This window comes from Miscanthus floridulus, chromosome 8 (assembly GCF_019320115.1).
Source record: "Miscanthus floridulus cultivar M001 chromosome 8, ASM1932011v1, whole genome shotgun sequence".
NCBI lineage: Eukaryota > Viridiplantae > Streptophyta > Magnoliopsida > Poales > Poaceae > Miscanthus > Miscanthus floridulus.
In genome coordinates, this window is record NC_089587.1 from 84,739,193 (window position 1) to 84,759,198 (window position 20,006).

The window sequence follows — 20,006 nt, forward strand, 5'->3', positions numbered from 1 at the left end:
TTCGAAAGCTAAGAAATCACCCCTCACTTCAAGAGTTCACTCTCTTGATTTTAGAACAAGGGTAAGGCGAGCCTTTGTGGCAAGCTCAAGCCTTTTGTGGCTTTCTCAATAACGTGGACTTAGACAAACCTTAGTGGTGAGCTGAACCACGGGATAATTCTTGTATCTTGCGTGCTTCATCTTGATTATACTTGCTGTTTACTTTGTTGCTAGCTATTATTAGGGTTTAGTTGCTCGATTTACATTTGTGTGAAGTTTCTGTGGTATCTAGTCTTTGAACTAGATCTTGAAGTTATATTGCAGGATTAAGCAGCTAGTGGGGTCAGGTTTATATCTGTTAAATCTCAACTGTGTTAGATTAATTTCTGTAGAGCGACAGTGCTGCCCTGTAAGGCCGGCAGTGCCGCCCTCTGTTCTAACAGAGTTTTGAGTTAAATTTTTACAGGCCTATTCACCCCCCTCTAGGACTTCTTTGTCTTCCTGTAGATCCTACAATACTAAATCGCCAACAGGCTATTTTCATCAATCTAGAACTACAACAGGTTCTCATTATGCAACGATATATCCAACAGGCTAATTTCAGCAAACAAGACTCTAATGTTACAGAACCTAGTGAACACTTCAGTTGCTACAATAATTCATCGATCTATAACAGAGCATGCAACCCAATTCATGCCTTGAAATCTATAGCAGAGCATCGATCTACAACAGAGCATGCATCCTAAAAACAAAGTAGGCACCATACCTTGGGGGGCCTCTACGGACGGCTGTTGGCGGGCCTCTACGGCCGTCGGTGGGGGGCTGCGACCGGTGGGGGATCTTCGGCGACGTGGGGCAGCGGCCGGCATTGGGGCTTCTGCGGCAGGTGGCGGGACTCGTGCAGACGTGGAGGGAGGCGGAGCTAGGCGGCCGGGCGGGGGATCTCCGGTGTCGGGGCTTCTATGGCCAGCATCGAGGCTTCTGCGGCAGGCGGCGGTCCTCGCACAGACGTGATGGGAGGCGGAGCTTCTGCGGCCGGGTGGGGGACCTCCAGCGTCAGGGCTTCGGCGGCCAGCGTCGGGGCTTCTGCGGCAGGCGGCGGGCCTCGTGCAGACGTGGCGGGAGGCGAAAACCCTAACGGGCGGTCTCGCGAGAAGAGGACAGAGGGAGGCTCGGTACGGGGAAAATGAGATGCGCGGGTGGGGGGGACTTAGAGAATAAAAGTGAAACGTTCTTCTGTATAACCAGTGGCACTGGTGGATAATTACCCACCAACTCTATGAGGAGGTTCAAAAGAGAGGGTTCTGAAGCAACAAAAGAGGTGCTCCAAAACTCCACCTCTATTTGCACTACAGCTCCATAAAAGTTAGCAGCTCCATGGAGTTTTAGAGTTGGGGTATTTGGCTGGATTTTTTGATGGAGTTACTGGAGTTTAGGAGTGGAGCCATGTCAAACAGGGCCTTACTATGCATTTGAACATTGATGTCAGAAAACTCTGGTCTGGGCCTATTTTGGGTTCGGCCCATCCACGTGGGCGGGCGGGCGATCCGTTTGTTTCCTTCCTCAATTCAGCTCTCTTTTTTTTTTTGGCTGACAGCGGCCACCGCCCATCATCGTCCTCTCAATTCTCATCGGTGATCGGCTCATAGCACTCCACTCGACCTTTTTTTTACAAGACCACTCCACTCGACCTTGCATAAATGCATAGCTGCATCGCATTGGATTTGGTTTGGTTTTGAGTGGAGCAAGTTCGTTTTGGCGGGTAGCGTTGCAGTGGCAGGCGAGCACAGAGGGGATCGGAGAGCATCAATTCCATCCACCTTGCCGGGGTGAGTTGGCCAAGAAGGCCGGCAGCAAGAAAGAGGAGGGGAGATGGTGCCCTGCGCCCAGCAGCTGCAGCTGCCCACCGCTCCTCTCCACACTCTCCGTCAAGCGGGCAGGATTCCGCTTCGTCGTCCGCATCGCCGCAGCGGCCGTACCATCGCCGCCATGATCTCCGCCTCCGCCTCCTCCGGCACCCCCAACCCCGTCGTGGTACGGTGCTGATTCCCTTCCCTTCCCATAAGGCTAGGTTCCGTCCTCCTCTTCCTCCGTCTCGGCCTCAGTCCCTCCTGCTCCTCTCCCGTTTGCAATGTGCTTCTGCAGCTCGGGTGCGGCGGCATCTCCGTCGACTACCTGGCCACGGTGGCGTCCTTCCCCAACCCCGACGATAAGATCCGAAGCCTCGCCCTCAAGGTGCAGGGGGGCGGCAACACTGGCAACGCGCTCACTGCAGCTGCACGCCTCGGCCTCCGTCCCAGGATCATCTCCAAGGTTCATTCTTGATTTCCCTCTCCCTTCCCTTCAACTGGATGCAGCTAGTCAACGCATCACCTTGCTCTAATGCATAAAATAACCCATCCATCCATCCATTCCGTCGGGATCAGGTAGCCAACGATGCTCAAGGAAGAAGCATCCTCAACGAGCTCCAATCTGATGGCGTCGACACATCCTACATCCTGGTGCGAATTGCTATCCCTCAACGATTCAGTGCCAATCACTCCGGTGCTAATATCACTGTCCTCAAGAATGCTGCATCCATTCATTTTTTTTTCAGGTGGCAGAGAACGGGAATTCACCATTCAGCTACATAATAGTTGATGAGCAGACGTGAGTTCACTTGACAAGCTCCCTCTCTTGTGAACGTCCCCTACTTTTCATCCTGGAACAGGGATGCCTTTTTATTTAGCCCAATTATCTTACTGAATTATATTCGAACATCCCCTTTTGACTTTCAGGAAAACTCGTACATGTATACACACTCCTGGTTCTCCGCCCATGGTACCAGAAGAGCTCACAAAGGCAAACTTGTCGTCCGCTTTAGATGGCGCGGACATCGTCTACTTCGATGTACGATTGCATGACACTGCTTTGCTTGTTGCAGAAGAGGTAATTTCTTCCAGGCACAATCCCTCTTAGTGCACAAGAACAAAACAAAATATAGTCCCCTATTTCTGTAGTTTTGATTGCAAATAGCTTATAATAAATAGATATGGCTTGGAATAGGAAAGTTGTTTTTATTTTCTCCATGTTGTCAGCCTACAACTTCTGTTGCATTAATGCCATGCATAAGCCTTTTTATGGTTCGTTTTCTCCTTTCTGTACTGCTACTGAGACTGACCTGTGTTTATGGAACAATCCAGTGCAGGCAAGTCAAAGAAAAATCCCTATTTTAGTTGATGCTGAAAGAAAGAGGGAAGGGCTGGACGAGCTTCTTAATTTTGCATCTTATGTTGTATGCTCGGCAAAGTTTCCTCAGGTAAGCTGTTGGATTGCATAAGAGCATAAGTGCATAATCCTGCTCAAGACATGCCCAGTTTACTGTTGTCAAGTTTTACTATAAATACATTGTTTTTTTACTAGCTTCTCCTTGTAGCAATGAAAACCACTTACATTTCCTCTGGCTGAGGCAAGAATTTTCTTTATATACTTCTCATGGTGTATGGCCCGCTTTCATATTATTTATGATGCAAAAGTGTGTTGGCTTTGCTTTACTGTAATCTAGCTTAGAGTGGTAACTGTAGTTGGATTAGCATAATTAAATCAGGTGGTTGGCAACAAAATTTCATTGTGCTGGATATTTTGGAATTCACTAAGGCTTTGGCCTTTGGCATATGTTTACCACTTTCAGTTCTCTGGTATCTTGTTGATTAGTGATTACATTCTTTCCACCTGATCTAAATTTGTAGGCTTGGATAGGAGCCTCATCAACACCTGTTGCTTTAGTATCCATGCTTTCAAGGTTACCAAACATCAAATTTGTTATTGTAACTCTGGGGGAGAAAGGTTGCTTAATGCTTGAGAGAAGCATGACAGGTTAGTTTACCGTAGCTCTATGTGTTAATGTTAGTTAAGTATATTAGATATGACAAGGATACAGGGGATTATGTATTCTATCATCAAAGGATCCAGTGATATTTTTTTTCTTCTTTTTTGGAAAAACACACACATGTTGCAGATGCTTCTGAAGCAGGGGAAATAGATGCAGAGGCTTTATTCGAATCACTAGAGAAGAAAGTTGACCGGAGTTCCAATATACCAAAATGCATTGCTTCCAAGGTATGATGCCTTACAAGTTACAATGCATATGGGCTGGGTGTATTTTTCCACATATAGCTACATTCCTCTATCATCTTGAACTATATCTAGAAATATAATCACAGGGTTGGAGCTGCAATACACTTTTTTGGTTTCAAAATTAAAATTGAAATAAGGGGCATCACCGCATCAAAATCTCTGCTTCTAGACTAGCACATCTTTTGGAGTATATCAGTGGCAATCTGTATGAAATTATTGAGTCATTATGCTCACAATTTTGAATAGTATTTTCCTAATCCATTTCTTTATGCTTCTGTTTGTTTTCAGCCAAACTTGAGAATACGCGCAGATGGAGTAGGCTCGATAAGTGGCAGGTTACTTCTAGGTACTGCTGAAGTTATACCACCTGGTGAACTTGTAGATACAACTGGTGCGGGAGATGCATTCATTGGAGCAGTTCTATATGGTCAGTGTGCGACGTTCCTTTTCGACGCCACATATGACTACAAAAACTGGTTCTTCTGTTTATTGCTTCTATTTTGTTGGTGAAGCTAGTCAACTTCCTTTTTTGAAATCAGTTGTGTCAAGCGAAGCAATTAGTTTCCTTTGTTATGCCGATATAATGGTCTGTACCAAAGTTGTTGAAGTTCTGGTTACATAATGCTCTTTCCATTAACCTAGTAACTACTGATGACTACAATACCAAAACAAATACAGTACACGACCTGCTTGCATCTGATTGTTGTTTCTTTGTGATCTCAACCAGAAGCACTTTGTTTAGTTATAAATTTGATTACTGAGTCAGTTTTGAAATGTTTACTACGTGGACTAATTGTTTTGTTCTTTTGGACTAGGTTTATGCACTGGCATGCCACCAGAGAGGATGCTGCCTTTTGCTGCACAAGTGGTAAGACACTTTTTATTAATGTAGTCTCTGTTGATCAAACTAGTTAAAGAAGGAAGTTGCCACTAGTAATTGCGCATTGCAATGCATGGCTGCTGCTTACTTTGGTCTTGTTGACTCTCAAATTTGATGCCCCCTGGTGATGTGATCATGTCCGAACAATTCTCTTATAAATCAAAGTGTTTGTGCAAAATATGCAGGCTGGTTGCGGTTGCAGAGGTTTGGGGGCTCGAAGCAGCCTTCCCCATCGCACAGATCCGCGCCTGGCTGGCTATTGATCTGAATTCAGCAGGACTGCATCCTGTTTGACCACCTGCCTGCACCCCGTCCAATGGTTCTGAATATTCCAATAGGATCGGATACAATAAGATGCATAGCTTGTAAGAAAGCAGATTGCAGCAGTAGCTATTAGCAGCACATCAAGACTATGTTAAAAGCCCCTGAAAACTAGAGGTTTATTTCCTTTGTTTACCCATATGTTATTATTTTGCGGAAGATTATGTTGTTCCTGAGCCCTGATTTGATTTATAGTCATATATATACTGCCCATTTGGTGGTTAGGATCCTAGTGTGGAGCCATCTGACACAATAGCATGATGGATGCTAGAGTAGTTCGGAAGCTAGTTCACATGTTTCCTAACTTTGATGTATGCCATGTAATGTACTGTCCAAGAGTTAGCATCAACTACATCAGTTTGCCTCAAGGCTGTTGTGTTTGGCTCGAGGATTTTCCATAGCCTGTTTCACATACTGTAACCAACGATTGAGTTGAGCTGGGTTATTGTTGCATCTTCCATTAAGGGCTTGTAAACTGGTAGTGGATCTCATGCATTGAATTGCATTCTCGAGACAAGTTTAACAAATAACTTTGGATATAAATCTCTACAGTTGGGGCTCACCTGCTTTTTTTAAGGTTCAAAAAAAAGGTGAATTGTCAAAAATGATACAAAATTCTGATTGTCACGAGGTCTGCCCTAATAAAAGTTAAAGGTTGAGTTATGAAAATGATACAAAATTGATTGTCACGAGATCTAGAATTTTCAAAAAAAATATATTAAATTTTCTACCAATAAATTTTCCACCCAAATCTTCTTTCGCAAACCCATGTTCAGGCTTTTGCATGGTTGGCCCAGTACCGATAAGGAGGTGGCATTTAAGCCACATACAGCCCACGCGCCCCAATCTTTCACCCGGCCCACGCGGCCCGAGCAATGGACACATGAATGGGCTGGCAGCCTGGCACACCACCCAGCCCATGTAGCCACGTCGTTCTGCGTGCAGCTCATATAAAAGCACCCCCGTATCCGGTAGGGTTTACTTCTCGCGCCGCCGCGGAACACCACCCAGCCGAATCCCCCACCCGTACCCGGAGCAGAGGAGAGATGGCGGAGAGGAAGGGAGGAGCGGCCAGGAAGGAGGAGGTGGTCACCAGGGAGTACACCATCAACCTCCACAAGCGCCTCCACGGCTGGTACCTCTCCTCCCTCTCGCCACCTTGCTGCGCGCTGCACACTGTTCTCGCTGCGAAATCCGGCTCGCTCGCGAGATTTCGTTTCTCTGCAGATAGTATTTATTTTCGTTCTGCTGCAGATAGTATTTAGGTGCGGTAGCAGGTGGTGTTTTTCTATTCGATACTACTCGTAGACAAGATCTCTCGGTTCCGCAGTTCCTGGGGCTCAACTAGTGTATGTTCTATGCGATCAGTTATATTCTCTTCGTACTTTGCATATGACCACGAGGAGATGAAACAATTCGACAACGTTGCCTGCTTGCTTTGTATTTTTTATAGTGGCACTTGTTTGATATTTTCTTCATTTCATTTGCTAATTACTTGAAAGGTAAATGTAATAAGCATCTAGCACCGCCCATTTTTTCCATTAAGAATTGCAAAATTTGCTACCAGTTAGGAATTGATGGACCTGTCTTAAGAAGATATAGCCTGTATATGCTCAATTAACATTCTTATAAGGGGCCGTTTGGATCCTTTCATTTGGAGGAATTGAAATCTACTTAATAAATTAGACTATTTGGCTTGGAATTTGACATTCCACCACTTTCCAAAGTTCACATATAAGCCTATCTTAAATTCATAGGGTGGGAGATGGAAATTGATTCTATAGATCATCATTCTATGTTTCTACTTTGCAACTTTTTGCAACTTATAACACACTCTTCAACTTGCTCCCCTAAGGTAGAAATGCAACACATAAGTATCTCTCTCGTATAGCCAACAATAATACACAAATATAACCATATTAGCTTAATTAATATGTGTCTAAATTATGATTATTAAAATGAATTCAATTCCAAGGATCCTAAGGTAAAATTTTAGTGACTGTTGGGTGCTTCTATACCATGCAAGGCTTAGAAGCCTCAGGAGACTGCATTCATTGATTTTTGGCATTGTCTGCATGAGTATAGACTCAAATAACCAAGCATGAATTGAAAGTTGGCTGCTTTGATTGCTTGTTCAGCTTATTTGTCTAGAATCAAAATCATTTGGATCCAATGTGTCCGTATATTGTTCCATTTCATTTCAGTTGCTGAATGCCTATCCAAGTGTCTTCTTATATCTGAATGGCCTCTTCTTATTTCTGCTTAACCTTGTACTGTTATTGGAACTGAAGGTATTACTGTTATTGGAACTGAACGTTACTGAATGCCATGGTCCCACTTTCTTCTTACCAACATTTTCGTCTGTTTGGCAGCACATTCAAGAAGAAGGCACCCAATGCCGTCAAGGAGATCAGGAAGTTTGCGCAGAAGGCTATGGGCACCACCGACGTCAGGATTGATGTGAAGCTCAACAAGCACATCTGGAGCAGCGGAATCAGGAGCGTGCCACGGAGGGTTCGTGTGAGGATTGCCCGCAAGAGGAACGACGAGGAGGATGCCAAGGAGGAACTCTACTCCCTTGTCACCGTTGCTGAGATCCCTGCCGAGGGCTTGAAAGGACTGGGAACCAAGGTCATTGACGAAGCGGATTAAGCTATCACATTCTCTACATCTTTAGAGAGCTCTTAGTTTGTATTTGCAACAGCAAACCTTTTGTATCCAAAGAAGTTTTGTGCTCTGGTACTGTGATCGACATCACAAAGTTGTCTATTTCCTCAATCGAATTACATGGCTAGTTCTTTCGTTTGTGCTTTACATTCTCAGTTGTGTTCCTTGGATATATGTAAATCGTGAGTATGGTTTAGCAACTTCGTGGCATGGAATCTCCCATTTCAATGACAGGGTGACTTGTAATCTCCCATTTAAATGAAGGGTGAATTCTCTTTTTAGCTGAAACATATGTCCGACAAGCTTGACTAAATTGTTGAGCTTTGTTGTGAAAGATTGAGGAACATTTGTTCACTAGTATTTGTGATGGGAATGCTAACTGATCAGCCATCACAATCCAGGTGGCAGCTGGCTGCAAATGTTGTGGGGTATTGGTTGAGGGAGAAGACACCTGCATTGAGAATTTGATCAGGTCACTATGTATGATCAAACGCCAAGCTCCACATCAAGTTGCATTGAACTTAATGGATCGGCGCAATCCAATCCAAAGTAGCATCTGCAGATGGGGAGTCACCGTCGGCGGCCGCCGTCCGACTGCGATTGGTTTCCGTTGGCCCGTCACCATACACTGATATGTTAAGAATAGTGGAGACAGCTCAAAGGTAAGTGTCTCGAGTGCCCATCAAATTGTTAGGTGAAGAGAATGTCATATATCATTATACAATTGTAGCTCAATACTGCATTAGTATCTTTGCCGACACCCTACAGGCCTACACAACAGTGGCCTGGTAAACATACTTTCATTTCACAAACTTGCACCGTCCATAGTGTTATTCGTATGTATCTGAGTTTTGCTGCTATACTACAAAAGAGCTACATATATAGGATTGTGGGAATGTACTGTACAAGAAAGTGTTGCATTTTACTGTAAAGAATGCTGAAGGGCCTTCTTTTGCTCTCATGGGGCAGCTGTAGAAGAGATTTTAGGTTTTACAGGTTTATCCATCACCGTTGCTCCAACCATACTTCTCTTAGGAGTGTGTATCTTGTATTCTCCATAGAAACTCCTCTCTGAGAACTGAAATGTGCGAAACCATTTGATGGTGAAGGCGGAGCGCTCCTGTCGATTAGGGATGCAAGGGGAGAATCCAGGTCATCAAGGTCGTCATCACTGGTATACCCTCTTCTCTGCACCATTGAGGCTTTCCTGTCCAGCTTTGCACCACCTCCTATGTCTGCCACTTTCTCTGCCGCATCCAACGTTGAAGGTGCACGGTACACTATAGGAGCAGCGATGCATGGAAACACATTGATCACATCTTTGTTGGTGTGACGCTCCAGCAAGCTCTGCATAGCATAAGTATGTATCAATGCATTTGAGTGATATTGTCAGCAAGATAATATGTGTAAGGCTGGAGTTGAAAACGAGAGTGGAACAAACCTCAGAATTCAGCTCTTCTAAGACCGTGCTAGGAACCGCATCAGGGCAAAACTCATCTGGGGTGAAGTTGCACAGGATTCTTGTCACTAATTGAAGGCCAATTGAAGGGCAGACCTAAGAAAGACATTAAAAGGTTAACCACGGCAGAATTGATGGTTACATAACAAGAGGAAACAGTATAATAATTTGCCGGTTGCTATGCACAAACACTGACCTCTTTCCTGATAGATTTTTCAAGAAGCATGTCCTTTGGGAGCATCAGGAGATCACTTAGTTCATTAAGCAGTTGAAATGATTTTGTTTCAGCTCTGCCTCTTCTTTCATCTTCAACATCTCCTATGTCATCAGAATCATCATCATCTATGCCAAGCTTATCTGTCAGCCATCTGGACCAGTTTCCAATCTGCATAGTCACTTTATTTCATATAAATTCGTTGTTTGAGGTGAGATGTAATAGCAAGATCCAATAGCATTTGTATCTAGTATTGTTCCTTAGCAAGCTACATCCTGACAAACAACTCATAACAATTACAAAAAAAGAAAGAAAAGGAAATGGTAGTAACGCACAAAAAGCGAGTGAATCAGGCACGTACAGAGTTCTTCAGCTGCGCGCCTGACCCAAAGCTTAGATCACCAGCTGGAATTGGTAGGACTTTTGGGTCAACAATTGGGTCAGATATAGGGTCTGTTGGTATCTCACTTGCTGATTCACGAAGGATGGCATTAAACATGGCAACATCCAAACGGGCTACACATTGTTCCATCACCTAATAATGAAGAACCCGTTTAGTTCAGAAATATATTTGCAGTAACAAAAAAATGCTTATTCTTTCAAATTAAGGATGTTAAAAAAAATACCAGTTTTGCTAATACTGGTAAACAGCCACACTCATGTCCACCAGCACGAAGGGGGCACATTCTGCTGAATGCATCATGAAATGCAGCTTTCCACAGGTTAACAGAAAAGGTGCCCTGCTGCTGATCACCCAAAGCAGGACCTAACACTCTACCAGCCTTTGGAGTTGATGAGCCTTCCGCCCGTTTTTGCATGTGAGGAGTTAGTGCCTGGAAGAGAAACATCCTTAAGAAAACTGACAGCATGAAGAATGAGAACATATTCAGATAACACGTAGGCCATAAGAGACAGTGACTTTTTTTTTCTTAAAAAAAAACACCAGACTAGGACAGGATGTTCCCAGCTTCATGAAAGTGTCAGTCAGAATGTATTGTCTAAGACAGACACTTACCTGCCACCATACTGTCTCAACAATGCGAGAAAATATCCAAGATTCGATCTTCTCTAATGCAGCCAAAAGTGTACTTGTTTCCTGCCAATCATCTGGCATCTGCATTGCAGCAAGTTTGTCTTGCTTGCCATTGGAGTTGTTTCTCCACAGCGTTGTCATAGATTTCCCATCAAGTTTTTTGGCACCACCATTCATGTTCATAGTCGTCATGGATGGAGTAAATTGATGTGAAATGCCAAAAGTTTGTACAATTATCTCCCTGAGGACAACTGTGTTGGACAGCCAGAATATCAGCCTATAACAAGAGTAGTTTGTTAGTTAGAGGATTTTGTTTGGGTATTGTTGTGCTGGAGCTAAAATTCAGATTAAGTGTAGCTAAGTTATACCTCGAAGCATCATTGCTACTGGACTTTGTAACAAGAACGAGACCAGAAGCAATGCTTTTAGCTACTGAAGCTCTCTTATCTTCAGACCAAAACTTGGATGCATGGATATATAGCCTAGAAAGACGCCGAGCTGGGGTGTGCAACTTATGTGCTGAACTTCCATGCTCGGGCACTACAGAGTACAGGGAAACTTCAAGAGCAGCAATTTCACGAAGTTCCTGTTCCAACTTGTCAATTTTCAACACTAATTCCCCATTGCCTTGACCTACAACTGATTTTCCATGATCAACTACCTTGTCTTCGATATCAGGAATTTCATCATCAGTACCAGTACTCTGATCACAGTGTGGAGCTTCATCTAACACATCGATCTCCTTGGCCTCCTCGGTGCCTTTATCATCAACAGTTCCAGCATCACTGATTATATCATCTGTTTCCTCGGACAATTCTGACGGAGGGCGGGAAGGAATTCTTGTAATTTCTGGTTTTCTAACTTCAACAGCCTTAGCAGCACTAACTGTTTTCTTTTGTTTCTGAGACTTGTTCTGTACATTGTTTAATCCTTTATGTTGCAGCTTGTTTTGAGGTTGACGGCTGGCGCTGCTTTTTGTCGTTCTGGGGCTGTTATCTTTTGTCTCCTTTTTACTGAGCTTCCTTGGAACCCGAGACTCACCTTGTGATGAAAAGGAGTCTCTAGTAGGTACATAATCTGATCCAATCCCCTTCTTCTCATCTCTTCCCTGCCCATTATCTTTTGCGCCCATTTCAGGTACTTCAAATTGTTAGAAACTTGATGCCTACAGAAATAACAAGCACAGATGGTTAAATTGTTCTAGCAACTTTTGCAAACTGATCAGCCTTGCAAGCATGTTCAAATAAATATAATGCTGATGACACTTGGATCAGAATTAAGAAGAAACAGGAGATCCAGAAAAGGTGCTCATGCTAAAAGGAGAAACCTTCATCTCATTAAAGAAAAATGTGACCAACCAAGGAGAATCAGGTGGTTTTTTTATTAAGAAGAAAATAGGTACCTAAATTCTAGTTGAAGAGGACTCAAACCTGGGTGGTTGGGTGCATGACCACACCTCCAACCCAACCAGTTAAGAAGATTGACGATGGACACACTAAGAAGTAAAGAAGTGAGAATGCACACCTTAAAAGCGTGGTTATTAATCGTGAAGTGTGAAGATAACCGATCTGAACTCAGATCAAGCTCACTCTTGCTTCCATAAGATTGAACTCTTGGAACCTTATCAAGGTGCTGACTGCCTAAGGAGGACACGACTGCTAAGAGTTCTATTGGAATCCCATCTATGTAAGGTACTTGAACAAGATTGAGCGGCACTTTGGTGATCCAAGCAGCTCTACAAAATTTAGTGCTAGCTAATGAACAGTAAGATCATCGAATTCAAAAGCTTATCTTAAACATGACTACCAATCAAAATTGCCAAAAGATGGTTACCATAGTAGAGATACGATAAAGTGGAAAGTGATTAAATTCCCACCTAAATAGGAAAACGCACCACCAAACCACTCTAGTAGGAGTAAAGACAGTAGCATCAGAGAAAAATTGCCAAACATGCATCAGAAGCCACTCCCTAGACCTTCTTTCCCACACCAATCATGAAACAATAACAGCTGCCGGAAATCACCAATCACAACCCAAAGCGGGGTAGGCTGGCCCAGGGCAGGGCCTCCTATAGCGGCAAGGAACAGGCAATTCAATACTCCGAGTACACGAGCAACTTAAAAGTAGGAGAACAATCCTTCATAAATGCGGACGGAACAGCATCACCAATCCAACCAGACCGCCGCCACGAAATTCTATGGCCGCAACCACCTTGCCGGTCGTATGGGAGCGGATCCGAAGAAGGGAATAGTAGCAAGGCAACAAGGAAGCACCGAGGCACCTCGGCTAGGCGCCGGGATTCAGAAATGCGGATCGCGGACTAGCGCCCGTCAAGCGTGATCGTGTCCCTACGCGCTTGATCCGTCGCTTGAAAAAAAAAAACTCAGGAGACAAACAGATCATCAATGCTGCTGTCGCGGAACACACAAAGGTCCCCAACTCAGGTGGAGTGGCAGAGCTGCCGGTAGAATCCCTCCCCGGAATCGAGAACCGAAGCAAGGGAAAACTTCGAAACAAGTTCAAATCCAGGGCGAGGCAGTCACCGCGGCGTAACAGAGATCCGGCGGAGGCTTCCGTTCCGCAGGGACAGGGCTCCTCCACACATAACAAGGGAGAACGAAACCGCTGAGGGGAGCAGTGGGGGAGAGAAGCGAAGAGCAGCGCCTCACCGTCTCCGCGTCGGCCGGCTAGGCGCAATCACCAGCAGCAGACACCAACAAGTCGCCAACCGCCGCGTGATCCAATGCGGAAGCGAGGGCGCGCGAGCAGCAGGCCGCCGCCGTGGGAGGCGATGCCGACGCCCGCGGCTGGCCGGCGCGCTTCGGTTCGCGGCTGCCCGTGCGGCGTGCGGAGGGGAGATCGTGGTGGGCGGGGTGGGAGAGCGGGCGGTTGCTCCTCTGCTCTCTGCTCTGCTTAAATCCAGCGTCAGGGAGGCGAGTGCGTTGTGTGTGTATTTTCTTTTTTTCTTTTTTCTTTTTCCGGTTTGGGACTTGGCCTGGTCCGGTCACCGCGTGGTGAGATGCACGCCGGCAAGTGGGCCCTCTATTTTATTTATTTATCTTCAAGTGGACCCTCTTGGCTGTATCGTTGCCCTCTTCGCCGTCCGAATTTGATTTTACATGTAATTCTTTTTCTTTTCAGGTTATTTTTTGAAAGCATCTTTTCAGGTTTTGGCTTTGAGTTTTTGGCAAGTCATATTGTCGTGTGATGGTTTCCGTATGTTTTCTTTCTTAGAATTTCTTTTTTGTCATTTGGCGAAGTGACACGTCCACAACGACATTTACGGCCACGACCATGACCACGCTATGGAATTAGTTATTTTTATATATCCTCTAATTAATTGTGCGCAAGTAATATTTAACATGTGGTAAATCATATTTTGTGTAGAAAACTCCTCATTAGAACTTAGAAGTATGAAAACTTACATTACCACCAATACCATTGCAAAATTTTGTCTTCCTTATCTAGGACCGCTTCAAGTTTTTTTTCCTATCTAGCATTTTTGTCAGATTTTAGAGTATATCCTGTTAGGATTCCGTTAAGTATATATTATTTTGACCAAAATACTCTTATGGTAAGACTCTATCTTAGAAAAGTTAAATCTTTTTTATATAACGCCAGATAAAAATAATTTTTATATGAAAATTATAGCTATCGACGAAATCTACAATAGTTTCGAGTTTTCCATTTGAGGTCATCAAGATGTTCAAAAAATAATATACCTTTTCAATAGCATATTAATCACGTACCAGAGCATGTCGCCTTAGAAAAATTATATCATTCTTGTATGGTGTCGTGTAAAGATATTTTTTATATTAAAATTATAGCTCCTAACGAGATCTATAACTTTTCAGTTTTATTTTTTTATTTGAGGTAATTAAGATGCTAAAAAATTGATATAAATTTTCAGCAGTATATTAATCGACTCGTCTTCTTAGAAAAATAATATCTTTCTTATATAGTGTTAGATAAAGATACTTTTTCTATGAATATTGTAGCTTTCGATAAGATCTATAACTTTCTAGTTTTGAGTTTTTTTATTTAAATTCATTTAAATTTAAAAAAAATGCTATAAACTTTAACTAGCTTTTAATTGTGTAATGGGGCTTGCTATAAGCACTAGTACGCGATGAAAAATTATATTATTTTTTAGCTTCTTAACGATCTCATATGAAAAAACTCAAAAATAAAAAGTATAATTAGTCATACACAGACATAATATTAACAACTCATTAAATTGTTGTTAAGTGTGGAGACAATGCCAAATAACAATATGGGCAAACGTGTTTTTACATGGCGCACTTAACGTTATGATGGACTGAAATGCTAGGTAGGGCACTACAACTTAAAATTCAGTGCTATCGAAGGAAGATGAAGTTTTCATAGTTCTAAGAGAGAATTTTCTCTATTTTTTTTAAAGTTAAATTTTCTCTATTTTGTGTGCACGGCTATCTCCGCCTGCTTGTTCATGTTCTTGTTCCTCTTTTTTTTTCCATTTTCGTTCTCTTAAACTTTTTTCCTCTCTTTGTAGTTTCTCTAGATCAAGTATAAATGCCTCCTCAAACGGATTCATACACCGTCTTTATGGGAGGCACGTGGTACTCATCATCGAATCGGCGTGTCGTTTATATAACTTTTGGCCCCTCCACATTGTCCATGTCTTTGTAAGTGATATCATCTTTAATTTGCCACGGTATTTTAAAAACCAACCTATACAAGATTATTACATAATGAATAACCACAAAAGAACAAAGAAGCTGTCCTTCGTCAATCTCGACTGGGTCCTACACTTCTTTGTCGCCACCTTTGATTATCATATCATCCTCCTCTTTTAAATATTCCTTTGAACCTTTATTCTTCTTCCAAAGTTTCTCAGTCGGGGCATCACTTTCTTCCTGAATCCTTCCTTACACACATGCAACATGCACCAAATATTTCCACTCAAAGCATTCGTTCGTTTATGCTCTGTTGTTGATTACAGATCCTTTTTGTTCAGGGTGTGCGTACGTATATTTGTAGAAATAAATGTACACGCGTGTATGTAAACGTCTACGTTTGTACTTGGTTAAAAAAAACAAGTCGTACTTAGATGATGCACCGGAAGACATTCCCTGCAAACGTGCCCAGCTCTGCTCACCTAATTACCTAAGACGATCTATGTTTCTCTTCTCCCACTTGCTCCTGTCTTGACCTCACGAAACACGACATATTCTCACACCGTCGCACGCCGCTCGTTGTCTTGTCTGGCACGGCGTTGACAATATGACTCACTTGAAAACCTGGGTTTCTTGATCCCTGTAGTATGTGCTGTGCTAGCTGCAGACTTCAGAGATCAACATCTCAGGCCGTGTTTAGTTGAAAAAAAAGTTCCAAAAAAGTGTTACAGTATCCATCACATCGAATCTTGTGATACATGCATGGAGCATTAAATATAGATGAAAAAAAACTAATTACACAGTTTTGTGGAAAATTGCGAGACGAACGTTTTGAACCTAATTAGTCCATGATTGAACACTAATTACCAAATAAAAACAAAAGTGCTATAGTAGCCAAATTCCAACTTTCCCCTGAACTAAACAAGGGCTCAGCACCCCGTAGAAATCTGCATTCTTGATCCACTGTATAAATTGGGAGAAAGTGGAGCTAGCTCTGTTGGTCGAGCGTGTAGATATATACCTAGGTTCAAGTTCTCGCTGAGTGCCTATTTTCTTCTTATTAATAGTAATAATGTTAATTAATATTATAAAATTTCTCATAGGTTGCTCAAGTTTTTTTACAATATAAGTTAGAGGTATCTAGCAAAATATATCATCTCATATAGAAAAAAAGGTTACGTATTATGAGAATGTTTTTATAATTGGGCTTGTTTGGATACATATGGCTAATTACTAGTTGGGGCTAAAAATTAGCCTAAATTAGCTATAACTGGTTAGCTAGTTGGCTAACAATTAGTTGAACATTTGGCTAAAAAATTAGCCCTCCTGATTGATGCACTAGAGCTAATTTTAACTAATTTTTAGCTGACTAGCAATTAGCTCTGATATCCCAATAGGCTCATGGTATTGTGTGTTAGTCTTATATTTTTTTTAAAATATTTTGAAGAGTAGTCGTAGGTAAAATTGTTTGACTTAGGACAGACAATCTAGATGCATTATATTTTTATCTCACAAAATAACTACAATTGTTTGTAGTTCCTAAAAAAACTTTATCGTTTGTACATAATCACTCAGTATGGCGTCTCCGGTCTCCACATGGCAATTGGCATGGCCTCTGTCTCCCTATAAACGCTAGGGGTGGAGCTGGACAACACTAGTACACTATTGTTATCATCACTCACTCCATGTTCCATGCTACCCTTGTGCAGCAAACATGCGTGCTCCATTGGCACCCTATCAAGAACCGAAGATCCCCAATCATGTCGCCGAAAGAAACCAAACAAAAGAACGTATTCTCACTTATGCTGTTGTGCAAATGAAAAAAAAAACAAGAATAAAAAAGCAACCCTTCCCCTTTCCTTCTCCAAGCATCTTTCATTTCATTTTATATATACATTGCATATAATAAAAAGAGTGGTGACCTGACTCCGATGCGACCAAAGTGGCAAAAGTGCCGTGCCGGATGCAACCGGGAGAAGCTGTCGGTGGTGGTACAAGCCACCGGCCACCTCCGGTAGCCGTGGTGCGTATCACAGAATTTGGCTCATGTTCGAGTGCTGAGACCGATCGACCAATCACCATTCTGCCCACGGCGAGCCGCCGGCCGGCCGGCAGCCACGGGCGCAACTGGGACATGGCAAGCCGGCCTTGCCTTGGCCTTGTTCTCTCGTCCAAAGTTGCAACAGCCCGTTCGTTTGGCCGTGGCTTATCGTAAACGATCGTAAATTTCCAGCCGGAACAGTATTTTTCTCTCACACAAACCAGTCAACGGTATTTTTTTACGAACCAGCAACGATACGAACCAGCCAACCGAACAGGCTGTTGAGTTTATGACGAAAACGAGCTCTCGAGAAACAAGTTCATGCCCAATTAAACAAAGCGGCCAAGCCATCGTGTCTCGTTAAGGACGTAAGGTCAGGACGTAAGGTCGCCAGCCACCGGCAATGCTGCTCAGAGTCGACCGGATTGCGCCACGTGGGCCCCTGCAAATAGACCATTTTCTATGCTTCCTGTGCCAACAAACCCCACACGATAGATCGTCTATCGCTGACGGTCGGTGAGAGGGCCTTTTCAGTTCTCATTATCATAGTCTGAAAACATGGCATCCATCCATCCATCCTGACCAAAGATTGAGGCCTTTGGAAAAAGCATTGTTTAGACGCTTGGAATCGTATGTGCACTGAGCAAGCACTGAAATGGTGGTGTCTGGTGAATGGATGCACTTACAAGTTACTACCACAGAAACTTCGTGCCCAAACAGCTCGCCAGTGATGATCAGCCATGTCGCTGGATACAAAGACAGCAACAGGAGTAGGTAACTGGGTACTGACTGACCTGGAGTCACGTTTCAGTAACGTTTGGAAGGTGAAGGCAAACGCACGGGCTGACAAGGCCACCGCACCACACATGACACATGCACCTGCGCAAACGCAACAGCAGAATGATGGTTAGGAAAGCAATGTTTCGTTTACCTCCATCTGGGATGAGCAGAGACGAGCTATAGTACTATACATACCCGCTGGAGCAGCATCATTACAAGATCGAGGAGTGAGTGCTGTAGGATGGGGGGACGAGATTCAAAGGAAAGTGCAACTGTACAAGTAACACGTAAGAAGATGGAACAGCATGACGGATAGTAATGATTCTAACCACCCTTTAGTTTCAAGTATAGGTTACTTTGATAATACATGACCAGCCAACGGTCAAGTGACCCAGTAGCAGTAGGCAGTAAACCGAGAACTGTCATCATATCTGCACCTACGCATGCATTTTGCAGGATACATCGCATCACAGTTGAAACCTGAAAGATTAAGATCATGATCTATTTTGAAAACAACCCTGTAACCTGCATTTAGAGACTGTCCCTGAAGACAACATCGCTTAAACTGAAAGACAATAAACTTCACTTACATCCTGAAAAGGGTAGGAGATTAGCAACCAGTGAAATCAACTCAACTCAGCCTGTAGTTTAGCCTATGTGAACTATCCCTCGACGGCACCATGGCAACTACAGTCCTCCATCCAACTCCATCATTAGGTCATATATTAATGTCCGACACTTCTAAAGCATGGCCAACCATGCGTTAGACCAGCCGCACGGCTGCTCCGGCTTGGCTTGCTCCCTTCTTCCTCCCCGGCGTGTGGCTCTTCCTCCTCGCCTCCGGCTAGCAGCTCCCTCGACCCCGCCCTCCTCCTCGCGTGCGCGGTCGTCGTCTTCTCCCTCTCCGGCGCCCCTCGCCCCCGCCGCTGCCCACCGTCCCACCACGGTGCGCTACGCGGAGCTCCGGCAAAACCTAGTGCGCCCGCAACAACCACCTTCTTCCCCTTCCCCCTCCCGCCGCCACCATGGCCATGAGTGCCCCCGCCCCGACCTAGCCCGCCCGCCTCTCACCGCCGCTAGGACCCTAAAGCCTCCCTCCCGCCGTCCCCACCGCCTGCCCGGCCTACCTCCCCTGAACCCCTTCTCTTCTAAGCCCGCCGGAGTTGGGGAAGAAGGGGGTAGGTCGGGCGCCTGGGTGGACGCCGCCGGAGTTGGGGAAGAAGGGGGCAGGGTGGGCGTTAGGGTTGGAGAAGGGGACATGGGGAGGGAGATGGGGGAGGTGGTCGTACGATGCGCCGAAAAGACGTGCGGCCGGTATGAAGTCTTTACCATTAATATCGCAGCTTGGTTCATTACTTTCGGCTACAAGCAATAAGCTTGTGACATAAGTTGCCCATATCCAAGTTTAGAAATTAGACACCAATGTGCCTTATAATGATGTAACAAATATCTAATAAAAATCTTTTAAAAAAAATAAAGATCTAACAAAGATCTTTTAAAAAAACAAATATCTGATGAAAAAAGAACAACGGCTCTTTATAAAGAGCACATGCCCTAGCTTCCAATATCTCCAAAGGTTAAAATTTGTATCCAACTACTCGCAAGAATATAGATGTGTATAGACCAACAAAAACTTTATCTCATTGAAGCTTTCTAAACATTCACAACGATAAATCTACATCAAAGTGACAAATAAGCCACCCCATAGGCTAAGGTTACTGGGCTGGAACGTTGAGAAAAACATACTAATAAAAGTGACAGGTCTTTATTTGTTAGACCAAACGTATTGTGAAATCAACTCTCAACAGTTACCTAGCAAGTATTGTGGATAAGAACTGCTAATGAGCAATGCGTAAATACA

General features: G+C 43.8%; 3 protein-coding genes across 4 annotated transcripts; 2 read left to right on the forward strand and 1 right to left on the reverse strand.

Annotated features, from left to right (window-relative positions):
- Positions 1 to 1,718: 1,718 nt before the first annotated feature.
- Positions 1,719 to 5,724, forward strand: LOC136472817 (uncharacterized). Its single transcript, XM_066470522.1, has 11 exons — positions 1,719 to 2,013; positions 2,125 to 2,292; positions 2,406 to 2,480; positions 2,576 to 2,628; positions 2,757 to 2,907; positions 3,167 to 3,277; positions 3,708 to 3,834; positions 3,977 to 4,077; positions 4,384 to 4,522; positions 4,911 to 4,963; positions 5,161 to 5,724. The coding sequence occupies exons 1-11, from the start codon at positions 1,852 to 1,854 to the stop codon at positions 5,236 to 5,238; spliced, it is 1,218 nt and encodes a 405-aa protein (XP_066326619.1). The 5' UTR covers positions 1,719 to 1,851; the 3' UTR covers positions 5,239 to 5,724.
- A 558-nt stretch (positions 5,725 to 6,282) lies between these two features.
- On the forward strand, positions 6,283 to 8,233 carry LOC136472818 (large ribosomal subunit protein eL31-like). Its single transcript, XM_066470523.1, has 2 exons — positions 6,283 to 6,431; positions 7,669 to 8,233. Exons 1-2 carry the CDS (start codon positions 6,343 to 6,345, stop codon positions 7,946 to 7,948), a joined length of 369 nt encoding a protein of 122 aa, XP_066326620.1. The 5' UTR covers positions 6,283 to 6,342; the 3' UTR covers positions 7,949 to 8,233.
- Positions 8,234 to 8,711: 478 nt separating this feature from the next.
- On the reverse strand, positions 8,712 to 13,582 carry LOC136476860 (uncharacterized). 2 transcript variants are annotated; one of them, XM_066474830.1, is made up of 8 exons: positions 13,339 to 13,582; positions 11,038 to 11,834; positions 10,652 to 10,946; positions 10,263 to 10,469; positions 9,998 to 10,171; positions 9,619 to 9,807; positions 9,405 to 9,518; positions 8,712 to 9,310 (listed from the first exon to the last, which is right to left on the reverse strand). In XM_066474830.1, the coding sequence occupies exons 2-8, from the start codon at positions 11,799 to 11,801 to the stop codon at positions 8,969 to 8,971; spliced, it is 2,085 nt and encodes a 694-aa protein (XP_066330927.1). In that variant the 5' UTR covers positions 11,802 to 11,834; positions 13,339 to 13,582; the 3' UTR covers positions 8,712 to 8,968. The 2 variants fall into 2 exon arrangements, with proteins under 2 accessions (XP_066330927.1, XP_066330929.1); XM_066474832.1 differs by lacking the exon at positions 13,339 to 13,582 and adding an exon at positions 12,194 to 12,478.
- Positions 13,583 to 20,006: the final 6,424 nt, after the last annotated feature.